This window comes from Fusarium falciforme, chromosome 6 (genome assembly GCF_026873545.1).
Source record: "Fusarium falciforme chromosome 6, complete sequence".
In the NCBI taxonomy this organism is placed as follows: Eukaryota; Fungi; Ascomycota; class Sordariomycetes; order Hypocreales; family Nectriaceae; genus Fusarium; species Fusarium falciforme.
In genome coordinates this window covers 1857887-1876527 of record NC_070549.1, presented here as the reverse complement: position 1 = coordinate 1876527, position 18641 = coordinate 1857887, and the positions used below count along the sequence as shown (strand labels likewise).

The 18641-nt window shown below is 51.6% G+C and overlaps 8 protein-coding genes across 8 annotated transcripts; 4 read left to right on the top strand and 4 right to left on the bottom strand.

The window, feature by feature from the left end:
- Nucleotides 1-5127: 5127 nt before the first annotated feature.
- Nucleotides 5128-6490, top strand: NCS54_00813300 (Myb-DNA-bind-3 domain-containing protein; the record flags this gene model as incomplete). The annotated part of the gene is made up of 2 exons (XM_053153531.1): nt 5128-5505; nt 5642-6490. 2 exons carry the CDS (start codon nt 5128-5130, stop codon nt 6488-6490), a joined length of 1227 nt encoding a protein of 408 aa, XP_053009506.1.
- Nucleotides 6491-7346: 856 nt separating this feature from the next.
- On the bottom strand, nt 7347-8634 carry NCS54_00813200 (Hypothetical protein; the record flags this gene model as incomplete). The annotated part of the gene is made up of 5 exons (XM_053153530.1): nt 7347-7610; nt 7649-7797; nt 7850-8147; nt 8235-8417; nt 8467-8634. The coding sequence occupies 5 exons, from the start codon at nt 8632-8634 to the stop codon at nt 7347-7349; spliced, it is 1062 nt and encodes a 353-aa protein (XP_053009505.1).
- Nucleotides 8635-9633: 999 nt separating this feature from the next.
- NCS54_00813100 (Hypothetical protein) lies at nt 9634-10757 on the top strand (the record flags this gene model as incomplete). Its single annotated transcript, XM_053153529.1, has 2 exons — nt 9634-9669; nt 9726-10757. The coding sequence occupies 2 exons, from the start codon at nt 9634-9636 to the stop codon at nt 10755-10757; spliced, it is 1068 nt and encodes a 355-aa protein (XP_053009504.1).
- Nucleotides 10758-11187: 430 nt separating this feature from the next.
- Nucleotides 11188-11991, top strand: NCS54_00813000 (Hypothetical protein; the record flags this gene model as incomplete). The annotated part of the gene is made up of 1 exon (XM_053153528.1): nt 11188-11991. One exon carries the CDS (start codon nt 11188-11190, stop codon nt 11989-11991), a length of 804 nt encoding a protein of 267 aa, XP_053009503.1.
- Nucleotides 11992-12315: 324 nt separating this feature from the next.
- NCS54_00812900 (Hypothetical protein) lies at nt 12316-12939 on the bottom strand (the record flags this gene model as incomplete). Its single annotated transcript, XM_053153527.1, has 1 exon — nt 12316-12939. The coding sequence occupies one exon, from the start codon at nt 12937-12939 to the stop codon at nt 12316-12318; it is 624 nt and encodes a 207-aa protein (XP_053009502.1).
- A 596-nt stretch (nt 12940-13535) lies between these two features.
- On the bottom strand, nt 13536-14452 carry NCS54_00812800 (Hypothetical protein; the record flags this gene model as incomplete). The annotated part of the gene is made up of 2 exons (XM_053153526.1): nt 13536-14049; nt 14106-14452. The coding sequence occupies 2 exons, from the start codon at nt 14450-14452 to the stop codon at nt 13536-13538; spliced, it is 861 nt and encodes a 286-aa protein (XP_053009501.1).
- A 1400-nt stretch (nt 14453-15852) lies between these two features.
- Nucleotides 15853-16887, top strand: NCS54_00812700 (C2H2-type domain-containing protein; the record flags this gene model as incomplete). Its single annotated transcript, XM_053153525.1, has 2 exons — nt 15853-15950; nt 16002-16887. The coding sequence occupies 2 exons, from the start codon at nt 15853-15855 to the stop codon at nt 16885-16887; spliced, it is 984 nt and encodes a 327-aa protein (XP_053009500.1).
- Nucleotides 16888-17192: 305 nt separating this feature from the next.
- Nucleotides 17193-18430, bottom strand: NCS54_00812600 (PKS-ER domain-containing protein; the record flags this gene model as incomplete). Its single annotated transcript, XM_053153524.1, has 4 exons — nt 17193-17367; nt 17440-17794; nt 17847-17937; nt 17999-18430. The coding sequence occupies 4 exons, from the start codon at nt 18428-18430 to the stop codon at nt 17193-17195; spliced, it is 1053 nt and encodes a 350-aa protein (XP_053009499.1).
- Between the last annotated feature and the right edge of the window lie 211 nt (nt 18431-18641).

Below are 18641 nucleotides of genomic sequence, written 5' to 3'. Positions count from 1 at the left end.
CTGGGACCCCGCGGCGGTCGACCTTGGCGGCTTTCTCGGGTGTTCTTGTCGATTGCTGAGTAGCAGTTTTTGTGACTTGACGGGCTGGTCGCGTTTGCACAACAGAGCGAACGGGTGTTGTGTGCGATCCAGATGAGACTTGTCGAGAGTAAAGACCAAGAAAGAACCGGGAGAGCGATAATCAGATGGCACGGCCGTGAGTCTCTTAATATAGGTAGTCAAGAAGAAAAGCAGGGTTGACTGCAGGGAGTGGGAGTGGCACTACTCTTTAGCAGACGGTAAGGCGAGCCAGGGTTGAGAAGAAGGTGGGTTAGCCAAGGGAAGGTACGAGAGAATGAGAATTAGCGTGCCTGCCCTTCTCCCATCTCAGCTGCTTGGAAGCGGAAATCGCACCTGCCTGCAAGGTTTAAGGTGTGGCATGGATCAGATGGATGGCAGGTCCGTCCGGTAAACCCACGCGCTGGGCTTGCCGTGGGCTTGGGCGTGGATCTCCATGTCATCCCACGCGGCTGAACGTCTCTGCAGCTGCGAATCCTGGTTCATGAACCGGCCATGAACGAACATGGAGCTTTTTTCGGAGCTTATCAGGCTATCGACGAAAAGTACTCAAGTCCAGTTGGGCGCACAGGTGTGTCGAGCTTGTACCAGAACGGACAGCCAAGATAATACCAAGCAACACCTGCTCCGTCCCTCACCGAGCCGAGGTACCCGGTACAGCACCTCGTCTACGCACTCTGGGCCTCTCAAAGGTCCCAAGACATTTGAATCCGTTTTGACTCGGTCCAAAAATCTGCACATGGGGGCAGCCGATCTGGCCGGCCTCGGGTGACATGGGGGACACAGAGACAGCTCGAGTCGGGGTACTTTCCCAAAATGACCCCGCTGCGGTGGGTGCGCCTGGGCTCTCATGGGCAGGTGCTGAGGCAAACCATCAGCAGGCGACTCGACGGACGGAAAAGTCGCGACCAGGGCCTCAACACCCCAGCCGAACCTGCAGGGGCCCTGGATGGACTCAAGACCGAATAGGTGTGGTCGTGTGCGGTTAGGCTCAGCGGACACAGCAAATGCTTCGGACTTGGCAAACCAATGGCGCATCTTATCTGATGATCAGATAATTTTTTTTATCTGATCATGACTCCACCTCGCCCAATCATTATGACGGCTGCTCCTGGCATCGCCTAACCTTTTTATTCTGTCCCAAGATTTGGTTTTCTAGTTCGGTCGTAGCCTGTCTTGTCTTCCATCGAGAAACCGTCCTTAGCCCGGACTCTCGGTTTGATCCTGGGGCCGTTATGCGTAAGATCTAATCAGGAAGCCAATTCATCTCAAGGTGAGCGATTTCGGCGCAGAGCCGGCTGTCATGCCACGTCCAGGACACCCTGGCTAGTGGCGTTGCTCCCCAGAAAAAAAGGTCCCCTCAAGGCCGTACCTTATTTAGTTGACATGGTTGTACTGTGCTGTTGGTTCTGCCATTCTAGATGAGTGAATACGGCCTGCCCAAAACTGACCCTCGAGACACTCGCTTCTCCTGCCTAGGATACGCCGCTCCCGATCGAGCCAGGGCTGGTCAAAGCAACCCTACCTGTCTTCTTTCCATACGCCCCATCCATGTTCCAGCTGAAATGCCCATGAGCGGACTCCATTTTTTGCTTGAATGCACCTCCACGCTCTTTAGTCGCGATGCTCCGATGCCTGGTCAAAAGCCACAAATGGCACACCAGGTTTCCGAGCCGGCAATCGCAAACCAACGCACGATCTCATTCTTCCATCCCACTCTCTGACGTGGGTTTGTCAGGTTTACCATGTACATCGCCGGCTCTTTTCGCTCCCGTGGCTGAAGGTCCAGGGACTTGCGAGGAGCAACCATGTCACTGCGGCATGCGTCCAGGGATATATCGACCCTTTTCACTCGGTTTTACTCGGATCTAAGTCAATACTGCCCATCTAAACGCTATGCCACGAAACTGATCGTCGATTTCCCCACTAATACAAAACGTCGTCTCAATGATCGACGCTACACGAAGAAATCCAGCCCAATATGCCTGTCGCCGCAGTGCAACAGGAACAGGCCGATTCCAGAATCGATGATTCGATAAATCGTGTACTCGCACAAATTTGGTTCATCGTGAAGGTTTTGACGAAGCCTGGACTGTTTCTGGTTGCCGATATTCCGAAAAGCGTGGGGAGAGCTGCTGCTCGCAACATTCTGGTTAACTCGTTAAGTTGCGATGTCGCCTTCAGCCGGCACTGGCATTACAAAGACCCATAGACATCGGAATCATCGGATCATGATCGCGCCAAAGGCGCCCTTACCGCTAGCACCATCGTCGGCTTTAGCAAACGGGAACTTGTGTGTGTGTTTGGTTTGACATGGGCTCGAGAACCCCTGCAGGCTAGGACTGTTCAAGTTCACCCTTTCCCTTTCCAAAAGCTAAGCCTCTTAGAATCAGGTGTTTTGTTGGTATTTTACGGTCAACGTTCAACCTGAGAAGCACTTGCCTTTGGCCTACTAGAATCAAGCATCGGCAACAGGATGAATCCAAAGAGAGGGAAGAGTTGTGCGGAACATGTTTGAAATTCTCAATTCCAGCAAAACGCAACTGACATAGCTGCCCATGACCCGAGATTCCTCCTTTCCTGCGAGAGGCCTCAGGAGTTGGCTAGACAATAATGAACTCGAGCCAAGCATACCAAGCACGACAACAACCCCACGATCCGAGCCCAGGCTGAGCTAACTCCGAGATCAATTACGGGCCGTCTAATCGGATCATCGGATTAGTTAAACGCCAGTGCCTGTCACTAACCCTTGACTCTTGGATTGCCTAGTAGGGACGATCAGTTCTTCTAGGTTCCGGTGACTCCTTGACACAGCCGCACATGTGAATGAACGTGACTTGTTGCCAATACCGCTTGGCTGGGACTTTGATGTGCCAAGATCTTGTTCAGACTTAGTCAGTTCCAGATAACTTGCGGTGTTCATGAATACGTGGTGCGCTGAGAAAAACAGATATCTGAGGGAAGCGTCTTGGGCTGTAAGCTCCGTTCACGATCCATTGCTTCATTTACCTTGCCTACTGTAGAACACGTGGAAAAGTTCTTAGATCTCACCCTGTGGACCCCCTGTCACTACAAGTTAACCTGAGTGATCAGGGATATCAACATGGTCGTCCAGTGACATCCACCGGCGAAATCGCAACTTGGCCCCCATATTCGGCCGGTGTGGCAATAAGCTTTCCGCACTTTAGCACTCGTTAGCCAGGGGTGCACCGGACCCTTGGCTCCTGGGGATTAGCCCGATGCTCCGCTCCGGCTCCGTCCCTTGACAGAAAACCGCGCCATTAACCGGGGGGGCTCGTTCAGCGGTAGCGGGAAAAGAAAATTGAGTGTGTTGGTTCACCCCCTGCAGGATAGATCAATCAGATAAGATAAGTTCCATCGTGGTTCTTCCTCGTGACGGGCTGCCAAGTCAGTAGACTCGTATGCCGAGATGGGGGAGGGATCTGGAGTGCTCTCGGGGGCCGGGCTGTCCGCTCTGTGCGGTTGCGGGATGGATATTGGGCATGGGGGCTCCACCTCGTTTGGAGAGTGATGGATGTGATGATCTTGGAGAGATGCCGAATGACCGAGTTGTTAAAAAAGATGAAGCTTGAAAGGGCAAGCCGTTTGACTACGAGATACTTGATACCCAGATTTGCAGTGTCTTATTGTTGGCGGCGCGATCCTGAGGCGCGGTCTTGAGGCGCAATCGACTGAGATGGACATGAGAAATTGGGAATGTATCTGGCAGAAACACCAAAGACCATCTTGCAAAGTATTCAAGTTTACCGACGTCGGCGAACTCAAGGCCCCATAATCAATCATATACGGCAGCTCGGCTAGATGAAGACCCAGGAGTGCCTGGATCCATCTCAGAGATCCGTCTACCTGTTGGCATCCATTCCAGCATTGACGGGATCCATCGGCGAGAAGATTTACCGAGTCTTGGCTATTGGAGGGTAATTCTGAGTAAACGCTCATCCGACCAAAACTCGTCTCTTTCAAACCGCGACTCATTTGCTGTGGTCATGTCCGTCCTGCTCGGCGACAGCCAAAGACTGCTGTTGTCAATGGGTTCACCGACACCACGCCATGAAGCACTGTGAGCCAAGAGGTTTGCTGCTCGAGTGCCGAAACCCTTTGAACAAAGACGACTTGGCATTGCTGACACAGTCAAGACGAAACATGGCCAAAAACGAGGCGAAAAAACGAGGCGAGAGAGGAGCGGCAGCGGCGGTTATGCGACTGCTGCGAGCAAAGTCCACCGCAGACTGACTGGTCAAAGACGCCTGGGCCTGTGGTTTGCAGTCGGGCCGCCCGTTCAAAAAGCTTCTTTCTCCAAGTGCGTGCATCTCGTTTCGTCATTGATGAGATGAAAAGATGGAGTCCTCGGCGACAAGAACGAGTGCAACTGCAACTGCAAAAGTACCGCAATGCAATCGGTGAGGTCTGCAGGTGGCATCATCCCTGCACCGCGTGTGGTGTTTTGGCGTGTCTGGCGTCAAGATTGCAGCACCACGTGGAGATTGGCCCAGGAGTTAATAAAGCTCCCTCAAGCTCCAGAAGCTCTAGATCCTCGTCCATGGTCCTGGATCAACTCTAAAAGGGCATATAATGCATCGAATGCATCCTCGAATTTCTGCATCGAGAAAGGGAAAAAAAAGACAGCCTTACAGAGGCGATGCCCCAGCGACAATGTTGGTTCCTTCACGGTCCCCATCAAATTCCCCTTCAATTCCACGCACCGCCGATTTCAACGGCTGCGATTGGACTCTGGTGGGTGCACGTGACGCAAAATGAAATTCCCGGCAGCCCAGGTGACCTCTTTTTTGGTCTCCACTCACCGCCCGGCCGAGTCCCGACTGGGCGATTGGATCCAGGGAAATCCCATTGCCAAGTGCCAGTGAGAGCGACAGACTCCAGAGAAGCATTCGCTTCGGCTTCAGCCTCGTTCCTGTCACGGGGACATATCTCGTCATCCATTGTTTTTTGTGGCTTGGTTTTTTGTTCCCTCTCTGCCGAAAGTCTCCCAAGACGACTCGACTAGGTCGCCCTTGATACGACGCCTCCTTCGCTCCAATCGCTCCTCCCATGTCCGAAGACGACGGCGATGTTGTGCTCGGCCCCGACGGCCAAGCACCTACCCGAGTTGACCGAGATCGAAGAGCTCCGCGCTTCAGCTGGACTCCTGCCTACGAAGCTACCTTCTTCCGAAGCCTCTGCGAGAGCGTCCAGCTAGGCCTTCGCGAGAACTCTTCCTTCAAAGCTGAAGCTTGGGAGCGTGCCGCCCAGGCCCTGCAGGAGAGTCACGGTGCCTATCCAACAAAGAGCCACCTGATCAACAAGAGCGACAATGCTAGGAAGCGTTTTCGATTATGGAGAGGCCTTCGCGAGGATGCCGAGTTCTTGTATAACCCAGTGACGAGAACAGTCACTGCCACCGAAGAGGCGTGGACCGCACACATCGAGGTAAACATTCCTTTGACGATATCGGACGAGGCTGCGATCACGCAAGTGCCGAGGCTTCACCGCTACGGTCAACCACACGAGCAGCGATCCCAGGTGTAGGCGCGAGACCCCAGACAGCATTGCTAATTCGCACCAGAGGGAACCTCTGTCCAGGGCGCTCCGCGGCCGACCCTTCGATCACGAAGACTACATGGAGATCCTGTACCCCGACGTAATCGGCTCGGGGGGTGCTCCTAAGCGTATCATGAAGCCTCGACGACGAACCGACGGTCCTATCGCTGAAGATCCCGAGATGCCTGGCACAGGGATTTTGAATCTCCAGAGCGAGCCCCCTCCCCGGCCTCCCGGCTTAGAGAGCCCCAATTCTCGGCCTGTTTTGACCCAGACCCCGACCACCTCCTCGACGGGCTCGACCCAGCAACGGCCAACGTCTACTACAATCCCTCCTCGCGGCGCACCGACCGTTAATGCCAGCGCGCTGACCCCGCCGGACGAGACCATCACCCAGAGCCGCAAGCGCCAGCTTCCCACGACGAGCACCCCCGCTACCTTCGAGTCGCCCCCAGCTTCGAACATGCCTCTGGGCCAGGCTCCCGAGTCTCCTGGGAAGCGGCGCCGGACTTCCTCCAACGATGGCTCCCGCGCGCTGACCTCTACTATGCTTAACTCGTCCATGCTACCTCTCGCGGTTCGGGATGGCCCCAGTGTCGCATCTCCTTCGCAGACCGATAGCCAGCTCCTGTCGCATGCACCTGTCATCGAGGAGCTCGTCGAAGCAGTGCGCTCGCGAAGCAGTCTGCGCTGGCAGGAGGAAGCTCTCGACGTCTTCTTCCGCGACTTTGCGGATGAAGACCTCGATTTACAGGTCAAGATTTCCGAGAGTGTGCTCATCAACGAGTGCAAGGCCATGGTCTTTTGCAAGATGCCGGGCCGTGTGCGTCAGCACTGGGTGAGGAGGTTTAAGGAGTCTCTTTACAGACAGTGACTGTCGGCGGTGACCAGACGCATGCAAAGAGGAGGATGAAGTGATTGATATGGCCATGACGATTTCAGCAACAACGATAAAAAATCTCTCCTAACAAATCTAGCAAAACTAACAAAACGAAGGCGATGTTCGAAGATCTGAACTGAGCGCGGGGATCCAAAGAGGTATTGGTTTGGCGCGTTTTTGGTCGTGTTGAAGATACCAAGGGTTATGGACATTGAAGCGGCATGGCGTTTGGCAGAAAAATTTTCCCGACACTTTTGACATTTATACCGCATTTATTTGCTTGTTTACTTGCGTTTTATTTTATTTTTTTGCATTTAGCGATAGCGAGGATTCAACGGGCCGCTGGGAACTGGATAAGGGGGGTTCAAGGAATGGGTGTTGTGTTGGGATATGTGGATTGGATGGAGCGTCGAGAGGAGTGATGTGCGTGCGTGATGCATGGAGGCTTGGCCTGATACCTAATACATTTAATTCTCATCTCTGGCTTGAACAATAACTGCCCATGCCTGCATTATCGCTTTGTATAGGTACTTGATGTTTCTTGGTCTCTTGACAATAGGTAGGTGTTGATGGGCAGCCTAGGGTAACAGCAACAATCTTCAACCTGGTTCGTGCTGGCCTAAACCAACAACAACATGTAGCTTTCAGAGTCATGAAAAACTCAGGGTTAAAGTTCTTGAGGGTATCTCTCAATTTATAGGATAATAAGGTGCATACTGTCACCCTACTGTCACCTTCGCGCGTGGTCGCCTCCCTATTTCTAACCACACAATCGATCTGACCGTCTCCACTTTGCATGGAATGCGCAGGACTCATGCAACAATTTCCTAGTCGTTGTCAATGTTCAGGTTTAATAAAGATATCTAAATCCCCTCTTTTCGTAGTCGGTCAAGTCTCCAAATTGTTCGTCCGCTCCTACAGAGACGTTGGTCCCCTCCTTTCGATCTCTCTGCTTGTTCTCCATGAAACAACCCACTGTATACGCCGTGATGCAGCAGATGGCCGCAACCTCGAGCCCCAGCAAGGTATTGTACCCTGTTGGATAGTTGGGTGCTTCGTGGATGAAAAGACTTGGGTGCCTATCATATTTGCGGCGCAGTATGCAACGAAAATGCTGGCGTTGACCGTTAGCTTTTTGGTGTGCCCGGATACGTTGTCCATAGGGAGGGAGATGGCTGTGAAGAAGGTCAGCTTGGGAGCGATCATGGTCGCAATGGACAAACCTGTCGCGTATGGGCCCCAGAAGAAGTAGAAGAAGTAGTACGCCAGCAGTCGGCCGACCTTGTTCTCGCGAGGCAGATCTAGAAGTAGTAAGTACTCGAAACAACCATCGTTCAAGCCCTGCACACTCACGTTGTAGCAAGGAACAGCAAAAGACAGGGACTATGCAGCAAAGCCCCATTGCCAGGCATCTCTTGTTCTTGAACCACAGCTGGGGAACTGCCACCATGAAACTCGACAAGGTCAGCGTCGCGCCTGTTGATATGCTGAGGAGCATGGTCTCGAGCGTGCTGAAGCCAAGACCAGACACGATCTGTGCCCCGAAGGCGACGACGCCGCCCGTTGGTACGTGGATACTGAGGACAAAGAGGACGAGCAGGTAGGTCTTGTAATCGGTAAAGGCTTCGCGGACTTGACACCACTTTAGTTCCTAGGAATAACGGCGGCTAGTTGAGGCGCGAGGTGCTTTTGGGCACGTAGTCACCTTGTTTTCTATTCCAATCATGTTTTCTCAGACTCTGTCGAGAGAAATGTACCTCCCCTTTCCAGTTAGGAAATTGTCCTTCAGTGGAGAATCTGGTAGCCAGATGTAGAGCACTAAGAGAAGCTGGAATGCTCCCATAACCAAGAATGGGAGCTTCCAAGAGGCGATAGCTGTATGCAAGTTTCCAATTCCGTACGAAACATCACCCGCAATCAACTAGCTCTCGTTAGGGATGGCCTAGCATAGAGAAGAGAGGGAGCATTACACTCGCGAAGCCCGTAAGTGCTAAGGTCATTCGAAGAGGTTGCTCAGCCTTCTTGTACCACATGCTATTGATGATGGTGAAGGCCGGGTAAGAAGGAGCCTCCAAGACTCCCAGGAGAAATCTGAGCACAAGGAGTCCGGCCGCGTCCTGAGCTGCCCCGAGACACATTACGGCAGCCCAATCCTATTGGTACCAATACACGACGAGGTTCAGCAGCTATCGGTGTATGAAAGAGCACCGCATTAACGCATTGCAGCAAAGCAAACTTGAAAAGAATCACACCTTGTAGTGTATAATAGGGAAAGAGTGTACGAAATCATGCATTTGCCTCGTCATGATGAGGATCAAAGGGGCCACGAGTGATCGACGCAGGATCGATGAGATATAGCTAAACTGCCGATATAGACATGGATGCTGATCAAGACGACAGCCCCTCCACGATCGACAAATGCAAGATTGGCTTTACAGATTGCTTCCTAGTGGCGGATCTACCCGGTTCCCACCCGCCCTTTGCGCAGGGGTCCAAGGGGGGAAGAGATATGGGCTGCAGGTATGTCTCTGCACTTTCAGAATGGGCTTTTGTTGCGGCAGTGGGGAAACGACTTGGGCTTTGGCAGGTTTCATCTTCGTTTGACGGGATAGCCTTGATATGGCTTTGCGCTTTGTTTCAAGGGAAGATGTCTTGTTGCGATCCCCCTTAAACATCTCTGATGTTGAAGCCGACGACGGAACACTCCCCGCATTAAGGCGTAAGTAAAGCATATGTGGCTTGGTGTATTGTCGACAAGGTCCCATCCTTGAGTTCTATTTTATCAATTCTAGTAGACACCTGCCCGGCCTGAGTCGACAATTGTTCCTGCTATTGCAGAAATGTGAAGGCCGAGGTGCGCTAGTTCCAAATCTCGGGCTCGGGCTCCAGAGTTGGAGGCCGACGGGGTTTGAGAAAGGGCAACTAGGTCATTTCAGCATCACTCCAGCTATGGAGGATGCGATAACAGGCAATGGACCAATTATGAGTAATAGCGCGTCGATCTACAATTGGAATCGGGGCTATTGTTTGTCTAACCCCGCGCCTGTAGTCGGGTATAAGTCCCCTCGCAAGCCGAGTTCATTTTCGTTTTCATCCAGTTCTGGGACGACCATTTCTGTAAATCAAAAACGACGACGATGCTGCAAGTTAATTGCTCTGGTACGCCCTATGAGGTAAGTATCCAGGAAAGAGCCTCAACATAGCCCGGACGGTAACCGGGGACTTGTAGATCGGCCATCAACATGGCACCGCCGCAAACGATAAAGTAGCGGGATCTCTGGACTTTTACAAGTGGCTTTTCCAAACCACCTGTGATATGGACTGGCCTGCTGTTCGAATCGAGGCACAAAAGTACGTCGAGCCACTACAGAAACTATGCCCCCGCTATGTCGAAGAAATACGCGGCGTCGCCGATGGCGCAGGAGTCGAGTTTATCGATATAGTCGCTCTCAATGTCCGAACTGAAATCACCTTTGGTCTATTCACAGACAGCCCAAGTATCCCTGTTCAGACCGACGGCTGCACTAGCTTGGCATGCCGCCAGAAGAATGGCAACATGCTCTTGGCGCAGAATTGGGACTGGAGGGTCCAACAAACGCCCAATCTTTTCATCTGTCATATCACTCAGCCAGGCACAGATCTACCAGATATATCTTTTGTCACGGAAGGGGGTGTTATAGGCAAGATCGGATTCAACACATTTGGCGTTGGAGTCTCCCTCAACGCTATCCGGGCTCGGGGCCTCGACACCACGAAGCTACCAATCCACCTTTCACTGAGAGCGGCCCTGGAGTCAAACTCTGCTCGTGACGCGGCGCATAAACTGCAAGCAACTGGGACGGCTGGAAGTGGCCATATCTTGGTGTCGGATCCAAAGGAAGCGATAGGACTTGAATGTACTAGTGTGGGGATCGAGGAGATCGAGCTGGACCAGGATGGGACTATCATTCATGCGAACCATCTCATGCTCGACCACCCAGGGGTAGACGAGCGTCCGCCATACTTGGATTCGTTTGCCCGTGTAAAGCGTCTTTCTCAACTCGTCACAGAAAAGACAGCGTCGGAGACGATCACATCTTCTTCATTGTTCGAACTGTTTAAAGACGAGCAAGGATTTCCGGGCTCCATCAATCGCTGTCAGGTTGGAGATTCAGAGTCACAGACCTTGTTCAACATTGTCATGGATCTGGCAGGACGGAAGGCTACGGTATACTTTGGAAGACCAACAAGTTGGACAGAGCGAATTGAGATGTCTAAATAGTTACAATCACCAGAATCACTGTCGACGGGAGCAGTTAATAAAACCTGGTTCCATAGACAATCTAACCTGACACCAGGAGATCTCGGGCAAACCCATCTCACTCCCTCGATTGGTAACCTCTTCCGATATTCGAGCTCCGCGATGATTTGGCAATTGGCACTTTTAATATATATATGATGATAGTCAATTCTCTTGCGCCATGAAACTACCTTGATGGCCGAAGGAGTCTCCCTCCTGGCCCATTACGCTGTCAAAGACGGCTCGGAAAGTTTTCGGCGTGAATTGATCTGGGTCCAATCCTTCCGGCGACATTTCAACCATCCCAGACATTTATAAGCCCCTTCATCCGCAAGTATAAAGATGATCACCCCAACAAATAAGTAACTTCAATTTGAGTCAAGCTCTTAAAGGAAAACCAAGTTTCAGCATCATGTCGTCCATTACCGCTGACTCTAATCTCACCCTCTTCCTATGGCTAGAGGGGTTCTTCCCTAAGCAGATTGTCTACTTTCTCCTCCTGAAAGGCCTTGCCAACTCTCCTTCTCAACTATACGAGGGTAAAACCAACGACCCCAGGCTCAGCATTAAGGTTCTTCGTTTCAATGGTTCTGCCGTTGTCGATGTCGATCCAAGCGACCCGAAGCCTGCTAGCAAGAGCAGCCCTTGCTTGAGGATCACCGATCCTACTGGAAAGGATGAACCACGCTGGATTCACGAGAGTTCCTCTATTCGTCTGCTCTTGGAGGAACTCTACCCTGAGAAAACCCCCATGATCAGCCCCACGCCCCTCGAGAGAGCTCTCATGAACGACATCCACTCCACCATTCTGCAGTCGATCACAGACTCCAACTACTACATCAAGAACGCAGCAGCCGTTACGACTAGCTGGTCTGGTATCCGGGATGAAGACCGAAGCCTTGCATTGGCCCGTCATGCAAAGGAGAACTGTGTCCGGGCTCTTCTCAAGGCTCAAGAATGGGCAGCCGAGAGCTTGGAAAAGGGCGGATGGCTGACGCCTGGACTTGATCACCCTGGGTTGGTGGATGCTGCACTTGCAGGTGGTGCGAGATACATGGAACTGAGTTATTCCCTTGATGTGTTTGAGGATGAGCGCTTGGGGTTGTTGAAGGAGTGGTATGCTAGATTTAAGCAGGTGTCCTGGTGGCCCGAGCTGGAGGAGAGTGGCCGTCACCCTAAGGAGCTGTCATACCCAAGCAGTTGCCGAGATGTCTAAAGGGAGGCTGTCAGACACTTCAAGAATACGTAGTTATGCATGCTAGGAACTTTCGGACTTCTACTTGAACTTTAATTCAACATTCTCTAATCTTGTCTGGCCCTTACCATCAAAGTGTTCTCTCATGGTCCCCGAGTCTCCTTCGGGGGCAACAATATCTCTCTTACGAAGCTCAGGCAGCAATAGCTCTAGCACATGCTTTCCTCCCATATACCTTCAGTAGTGATATGAATGAATTTTCAGCAATTAATATCGGCCAACTGACCTTGAATTGTGTGTTTATGAGGAAAATCCGTTCGTTCAGTGGCATATTCACACAAGCACTCAATCCGCATCCCATCCGTCCCAGACTTGCTCGTCGAGATCCGCCTGATTTTCCGTCCACATAATAACACACTCAGTATGGCTCCACTCCAATCCGCCCAAAAGCTCGAGTACCTGCCTTGTCTCTATTTTCATACAACCCCAGTACCTCGGCTGACCGAAGAACTCGTCACCTTCCTCTGGAGGAATATCCTCTCTCGGCTCTTCCTCTGCGTCGACTGCCTTAAGATTGAAGGTGCCCTGGCTGACCTGATTGAGAATCTCTTCATCGGTATAGAGAAAAACGCGGGGTCCGCGTGTAGGCATAGGCGGTCCGCCTACACCATTATTGTACATTTGGATGAGTCCACGCCGATCCACGCCACTCAATAAGGATGCGTCGGAGCGGGCATCGAGGCGGAAAAGGGGCTTGAGCTTCTCTCCGGACTCGTCGTCACTCCACTTCATGGCCTCTTCCATTGCTTCCCTCTTGGCAGTCGTGAGCAACTTGTCCCAGTTCTCGTCGTTGGAAGGGCCATAGTAAGTGCGGTAAACTGTGAAGCCCCAGTTCTTGGTATCGTTCAGATCGCCAGGCAGGGCTGAGAGTTTAGGAATTCCATCGAGCACACTAGAGAGTTTCGGCATTGCGCATTGCCGGCCTTTATGTTGATATGGTGGAGGGGTTTCTGCGAGCTGTGCTGAAGTTGAAAGATGAAGAGCAGATAAGAAGCGAGTATTTGTCTTGTCGAACTACGCATATGCATCTATAGCTTCATGTTTAATATTACTTAGGACAATATTATGTAATTTTCCTACGAGGAAAAAGTATCCAGGCCTGATATTGGGACCCTGGAAGCTCGCTAAGGTGGTTGAAGAGCCAACAGACTCAATGGCATGTTAGTTGTGTTCCATATTGGGATACTCCCCGGGTTGAGCCAATAAGGTAGCTGGTTTCGATGCGTACTACTGGTATTGGAACCTCGGATCATAACATGCTGGCCATTTGACCTAAACCGGAGGCAGCGGTGTGGGCGATTGCTGTGTCTTCAACGGTTGTGAGAGTCGTTGCCATTCCCTATAACCCAGAGAGTATCGGGTACGGGAGCAGATGGTGTACATAGAAGTCGAATCTTCGTTTACTATCAGCTACAGTGTGTAGGTATGCTCAATACAGAAGCCAAAGTGTGGTAGGGGTATCAGGGGAATCCATGTCGCTCAAAGTCTATACAACCAGTCTCCCTTCAATCATTCCTTTCGGCATAAGCCATGAGATCGTCATCAAATCCCCACTCACCCCCTTCCGGCTTGGTGCCGTTTTTCAAGAAGCAGTTTGCGCCCAGTCTGCCTACCATCTCAGCCATCCGTCTATCGAAGACGACACTCTTGCACTTGACTCCCGTCCCCCTATTTTCATCCCTATCAATCATGGCGGCACAAGCATTTAGACAGTCTTCGAGAGTGTAGGCGATTATAGGTGCTACATCTCCCATAACGCCGCCTCCCTTGGCAGGGTCACCTGCAGGTACGTTCACGCCACAGTACCAAGAGAACTCATAGCCCTTGTTAGACTTAAAGACTGTTCTTTGTCGAAAGTCTGTGGGGCAGTTGAGTTCCAGTCTCTCCACGGCCGATGCTCGTCTCGGGACGTAGGGGTCTGTAGTATTCTCCGAAGACGTGCTGTTGGGCTCGATGGAGGGACATGAAATGGTCTCGACTGGGGCAGCTTCGGAACACTCGGTGCATTCTGTATTATTGCTTGGAGGACTCATCAATGCGAATTCATTGGAACGTGCTGGGCAACGCGAGCTTACCTAGAGCAATTTCCCAGCGCAGCAGCACATCCTCCACCAACTCCAGCGCCAACAACGACAGCAGCCAAGACACCGATGAGGAGGCCGAAGGTCCAGATGCCAAGGCCAAACGGAACATGAATCTGGTTCTGCTCTGGACTTGATTCTGGCTCTGGCTGCTGGTACTCCGGCGGATTGTAGTACAGCTTGTGCTGACCGTAGAGGTGTGCTACCTCAGGGGCATTGGACATGTCGACCTGAAGGCCTTCGCTGTCAGAGTGCGACGGCATCTTGTCTTTGGGGGCAAAGTAAGAGATGGGGATGACGTCCGAGTCACCGTCGTCAGGCTTCTGTGCATGAAGGGCCATGTGAATTATGTTGCTGGGAATATCAGACGAAGTAAAGGCGAGTGCGTTGCCAATGTGCTTTATTCTTAAATCCTGCCGACTCTGACAACCCTATCTGGTTCCTGTAGTGGCTCATAACCAATCATGGTGTGGGAGAGGCACACTTATGTCCTCTTGTTGCCTCGTGTGGTGATATAAGCGCCCAGGTTCTCGGGACCGAAGGCTCGGGACCGAATTGGTGTGACCAATGGTGGGTTGTCGCATGGTTGGAAGAGGTCAACCCCTGCATAGCCTGAAGCGCGATGGATGTTTCTTTATAGGTTGAGGAAGTGATAATCGCCCTGCCAAGTTTATTTCTCGCGTCTATTGTAACACTAGGTTACTTCAGCCCTGGCGGGTGTTTTAAAGGTGCGGGTGCTCCCGCCATTCTGGTCCACTCCTTGACATCAATAAGAGATTCTTGAGCTATTTAAACTGTTTACCTTTGATGCATATTTTAGCTTAGAGAGGTGATTATATCCCTCTGTCATTTATTCAAGGAAAAACTTGAAGAACAGACAACTTTGCTGGAATGCTGATCTTCGCAAGGATGGATGAACCAGTGGGGGCCAAACATCCATGTGAAACCCGATGCTACGGATACTACAACGGCCCTGAAAACGGTCGCCCGCATGCAGCTCGGATCAAGCATATCCGATGCACTGGGTCTTGGCCGGAAGCTGGCCCTGACCATCAGTATTTGTAGATGCGAGTCGAAGGGTTTCACCACACGTTTCCGGTGCCCGTCGCCCCTTGTCCGGCAGTATCAGCCAGAGACAGCATGTCTCCAGCTTGGCCGTGTTAAGTAGCCATGGCCGGCCAAGCGTCAAAGCGTTAGTTTCATGAAACTCTCAAGGCTTTCGTCTGGTTTTCATCCAAGTCAAAGAATTTCTTTGCCGAGGGAGGCGCCATGACGGAAACTCAAGAAACCGGTATTCCATGGTCAGGTGAGAGCGTCACGTAATCCTTGACGCGGAACTCGCCTCTATGGTGATGCTGAGTCACGTTGCCCTGGATTGCATGATGATCAGACACATCCTTCACCAGAGGTGAATGCCTTGTCAGACTTAATCATGTTGCTGTGGATGTGTAGATTCATAAATTGCGGATAATCATGCACAAAACATGATTCAGGTGGCTGAGCCTTCATGCCTCAGGCATCAACATCCCAAATCATCCATGTCGAGTTCGACTCATCCAAGATCATGATTTCGATTGCCTCTTTAGGAAATACCCCACCCGCCTTTGACTCAGTCATTCTTCAGCTGGAATGATGAGCGCATGATAGTCCATCGATAAATAGCCTTCTATTTTCCCCTTGAATAGACTTGTTTTGTATCAATTACTCAGCAGTTCACTCATCTACTACCTACTTCGAAACAATGCCATTAACAACTACATCAACATTATCGTGCTCGACCTGCCAGGTCTCGTTCGAGACTGTGCAAGAGCAACGACAACATGCCAAGAGCGAGTCGCAGTTAGTATACTTGTATCGCATTGGAAGCGCCAATTCTAACAAGCGGATTAGTATCGAGAACTTGAGGCGAAAGGTGGCCGATCTGGGCATCAACACTCTCCCTTCATCAGACACCTATCAACCCTCGAGCTCAAATCACCGCTCACAATCACCCAACGACAAGTCTTCTGAAAGCGACTCTGGGAGCGACCGTGAAGTCAACCAAGACGACATGCCCGAGTTTGAGCCCGAAAACTGCATCTTTTGCTCTCACCGAGCCTCGGACATCGACGACAATCTCGCCCACATGAAGACCACACACAGCCTCACAATCCCTTTCCAGGACAACCTCATCGTGGAGCCCGCCACATTGATATGGTATCTCCACTTTGTCATCTTTGGATACCACGAATGCATTCTCTGCGGGACGAGACGACGCACTGTTGAGGGTGTGCAGCAGCACATGCTCGACAAGGGACATTGTCGGTTTGAAATGTCGGATGAGATGATGGAATTTTACGACGTCGAAGGTCTCAACAGCCACAGCACCCAAGATCTTGTCCGACCAGACGAGGATAGTATTCGATTACCCTCTGGCAAGATTCTCTCCCATCGATCCCAAACCGCTTCATCAAGCAGACCACGGATTACAAACCAGTCAACATCCATCGAACAAGAACCAGCTGCTATCCCCGGCGCACCCCCTACAGACGCCCTCACAAATCGAGGACGCAAGGAAACAGCCATGGCAGCGCAGCTATCACGTCTAAGCGTCAAGGATCAGCAGAGCTTAATGCACCTCTCAGCTCCTCAGCAACGCAGTTTACTTGCACAGAGGAAAAAGGAACTCGAGACTGCACGACGGTCAGAACGTAGGATGCGGATTCGGATGGACAGACACAGCAACAAGGCTACTGTCGAGCATGGCCGTCCATGGCAATCGTACCTCTCTATTTGAATGAATGATTTTTATTTTGTAGCTTGGTCGGCGTGCCTTTGGAAAAGCAGTTTGATTTGTGATCGTTAACTTTTATAGATTAATAGGTTAATGCTATTTTTCTTGAAAGTTGAAATGAAAGATGCGCCGAGGCAAACCGAGTCTTATTGCTGCACGACACTTTACTACTATCATGTCAATCTTGAATCTCAGAGATAACAGCGATAAGCCCGTCGTATTGTCTTAGTTGGTTGCAAGAACTATTGTAATACTACAGAGATTGGCTTCACAAGGCTGAGGCGCCCGTCCCCGGGCTTCTGTTTGTGCTAGATCTTAATCACGACCTTCCCTATGTGTGATCCTGAGTAAAGATAGTCGAACGCTGCAGCGGAATCCTCGAAAGCGAATGTTTTATCGACTATCGAGTCAAGCCGGACCTTCTTCTCGTCCAGAAACCTGTTCAATTCCTCAAACTCCTTCTTCGACCCGACTTGGATACCCCTAAGAAGCGCAGCATGAGTAAAAATCCAATCCCATTTCAACAAGGAACGAGCGTGCAGTGTGATAACTTACTGAATCTTAGCGGCCCTCGATAGAAGAGTAAGAAGCACACTGGGATTCCAGTCGGCCTCGAAGCCTTCTAGAAATCCTACCAACGAAATGGTCCCGTGCTTCTTACGCAAGGCCTGCAAATCTGAGGGAATGGAAGCTGGCCCAGTGTTATTAACAACGTAGTCTACCCCTTTGCCGCCGGTGATCCGCAGTGCTTCCGCTGTAACGTCTGGGTGCTTCTTATAATTGATTCCTTGGACATCACGACCAAGCTGTTTCACCCTTTCAAGCTTGGCATCCGAAGACGAAGTGATGATTGGCTTGATACCGGCCGCAAGACATATCAGCAGCGCAAACATGCTGACGCCGCCAGTGCCTTTCCGAGGTCAGCTAAAGAATCAGCAGAATGCAACAATGTCCTGTCTCACCTTGTAACAGTACGGCAGTGTCCTCGTTGGAGCCTTTGAGCGAATCGAGCGACGTCCAAGCTGTCAGTCCCGCACACGCGAGCGTTGATGCCTGTCCAGATCAACAACTCACTCGACATAACCGCCCGAACAACCCTCAGGGCTCGACTTACCTCTTCCCAAGACAAATGCTGCGGCAGCTTCACGAGGAACTTGTCTTCGAATACCGCGAATTCCCTGAGCACTCCAGGGCCGTTGCCACCAAGGGCCACGGCATCACTATCCCTTTCCGTGCCGTCTAGATCGGTCATGTTGAAGACTGGGGCCACATGATCCCCAATCTTGAATTGGTTCACCTCATGCCCCACAGCCACGACCTCCGCCGCGCAGTCTGACGCAGATATGCCTCGGGGCTCGGCCGGCGCGGGGTAGCGGCCTTCGTGCAGCATGGCTACATCACGGAAGTTGAGCGATACCGCATGGATGCGGATGACGACGTCGCAAGGGCCGAGTGTCTCTGGGAGTGTTTCGGTGGACGGTACAACAGCAAGAGGGTAGGGGGGTTCGGTACGACGGAACGAGCGACAGGTGCGTGGGTAGGCCATGTTGTCTGTAAGATGTTATTTTTGCTAACAAGTGGTAGAGGAATCGTGTCAGTTTTTCTTCAAGGTGGATCAAGGAGCGTTCCCTTCTTCTTCTTATAGGGTGCGGCGATGCTGTGCAATTGAGACCGGTAACAGTAACGTTATCCCCAGCTGTATTCATGGTTGGTTGAGGATAGCGGAGGTCCGGTCGAACTGTGTGGGGATATACCTC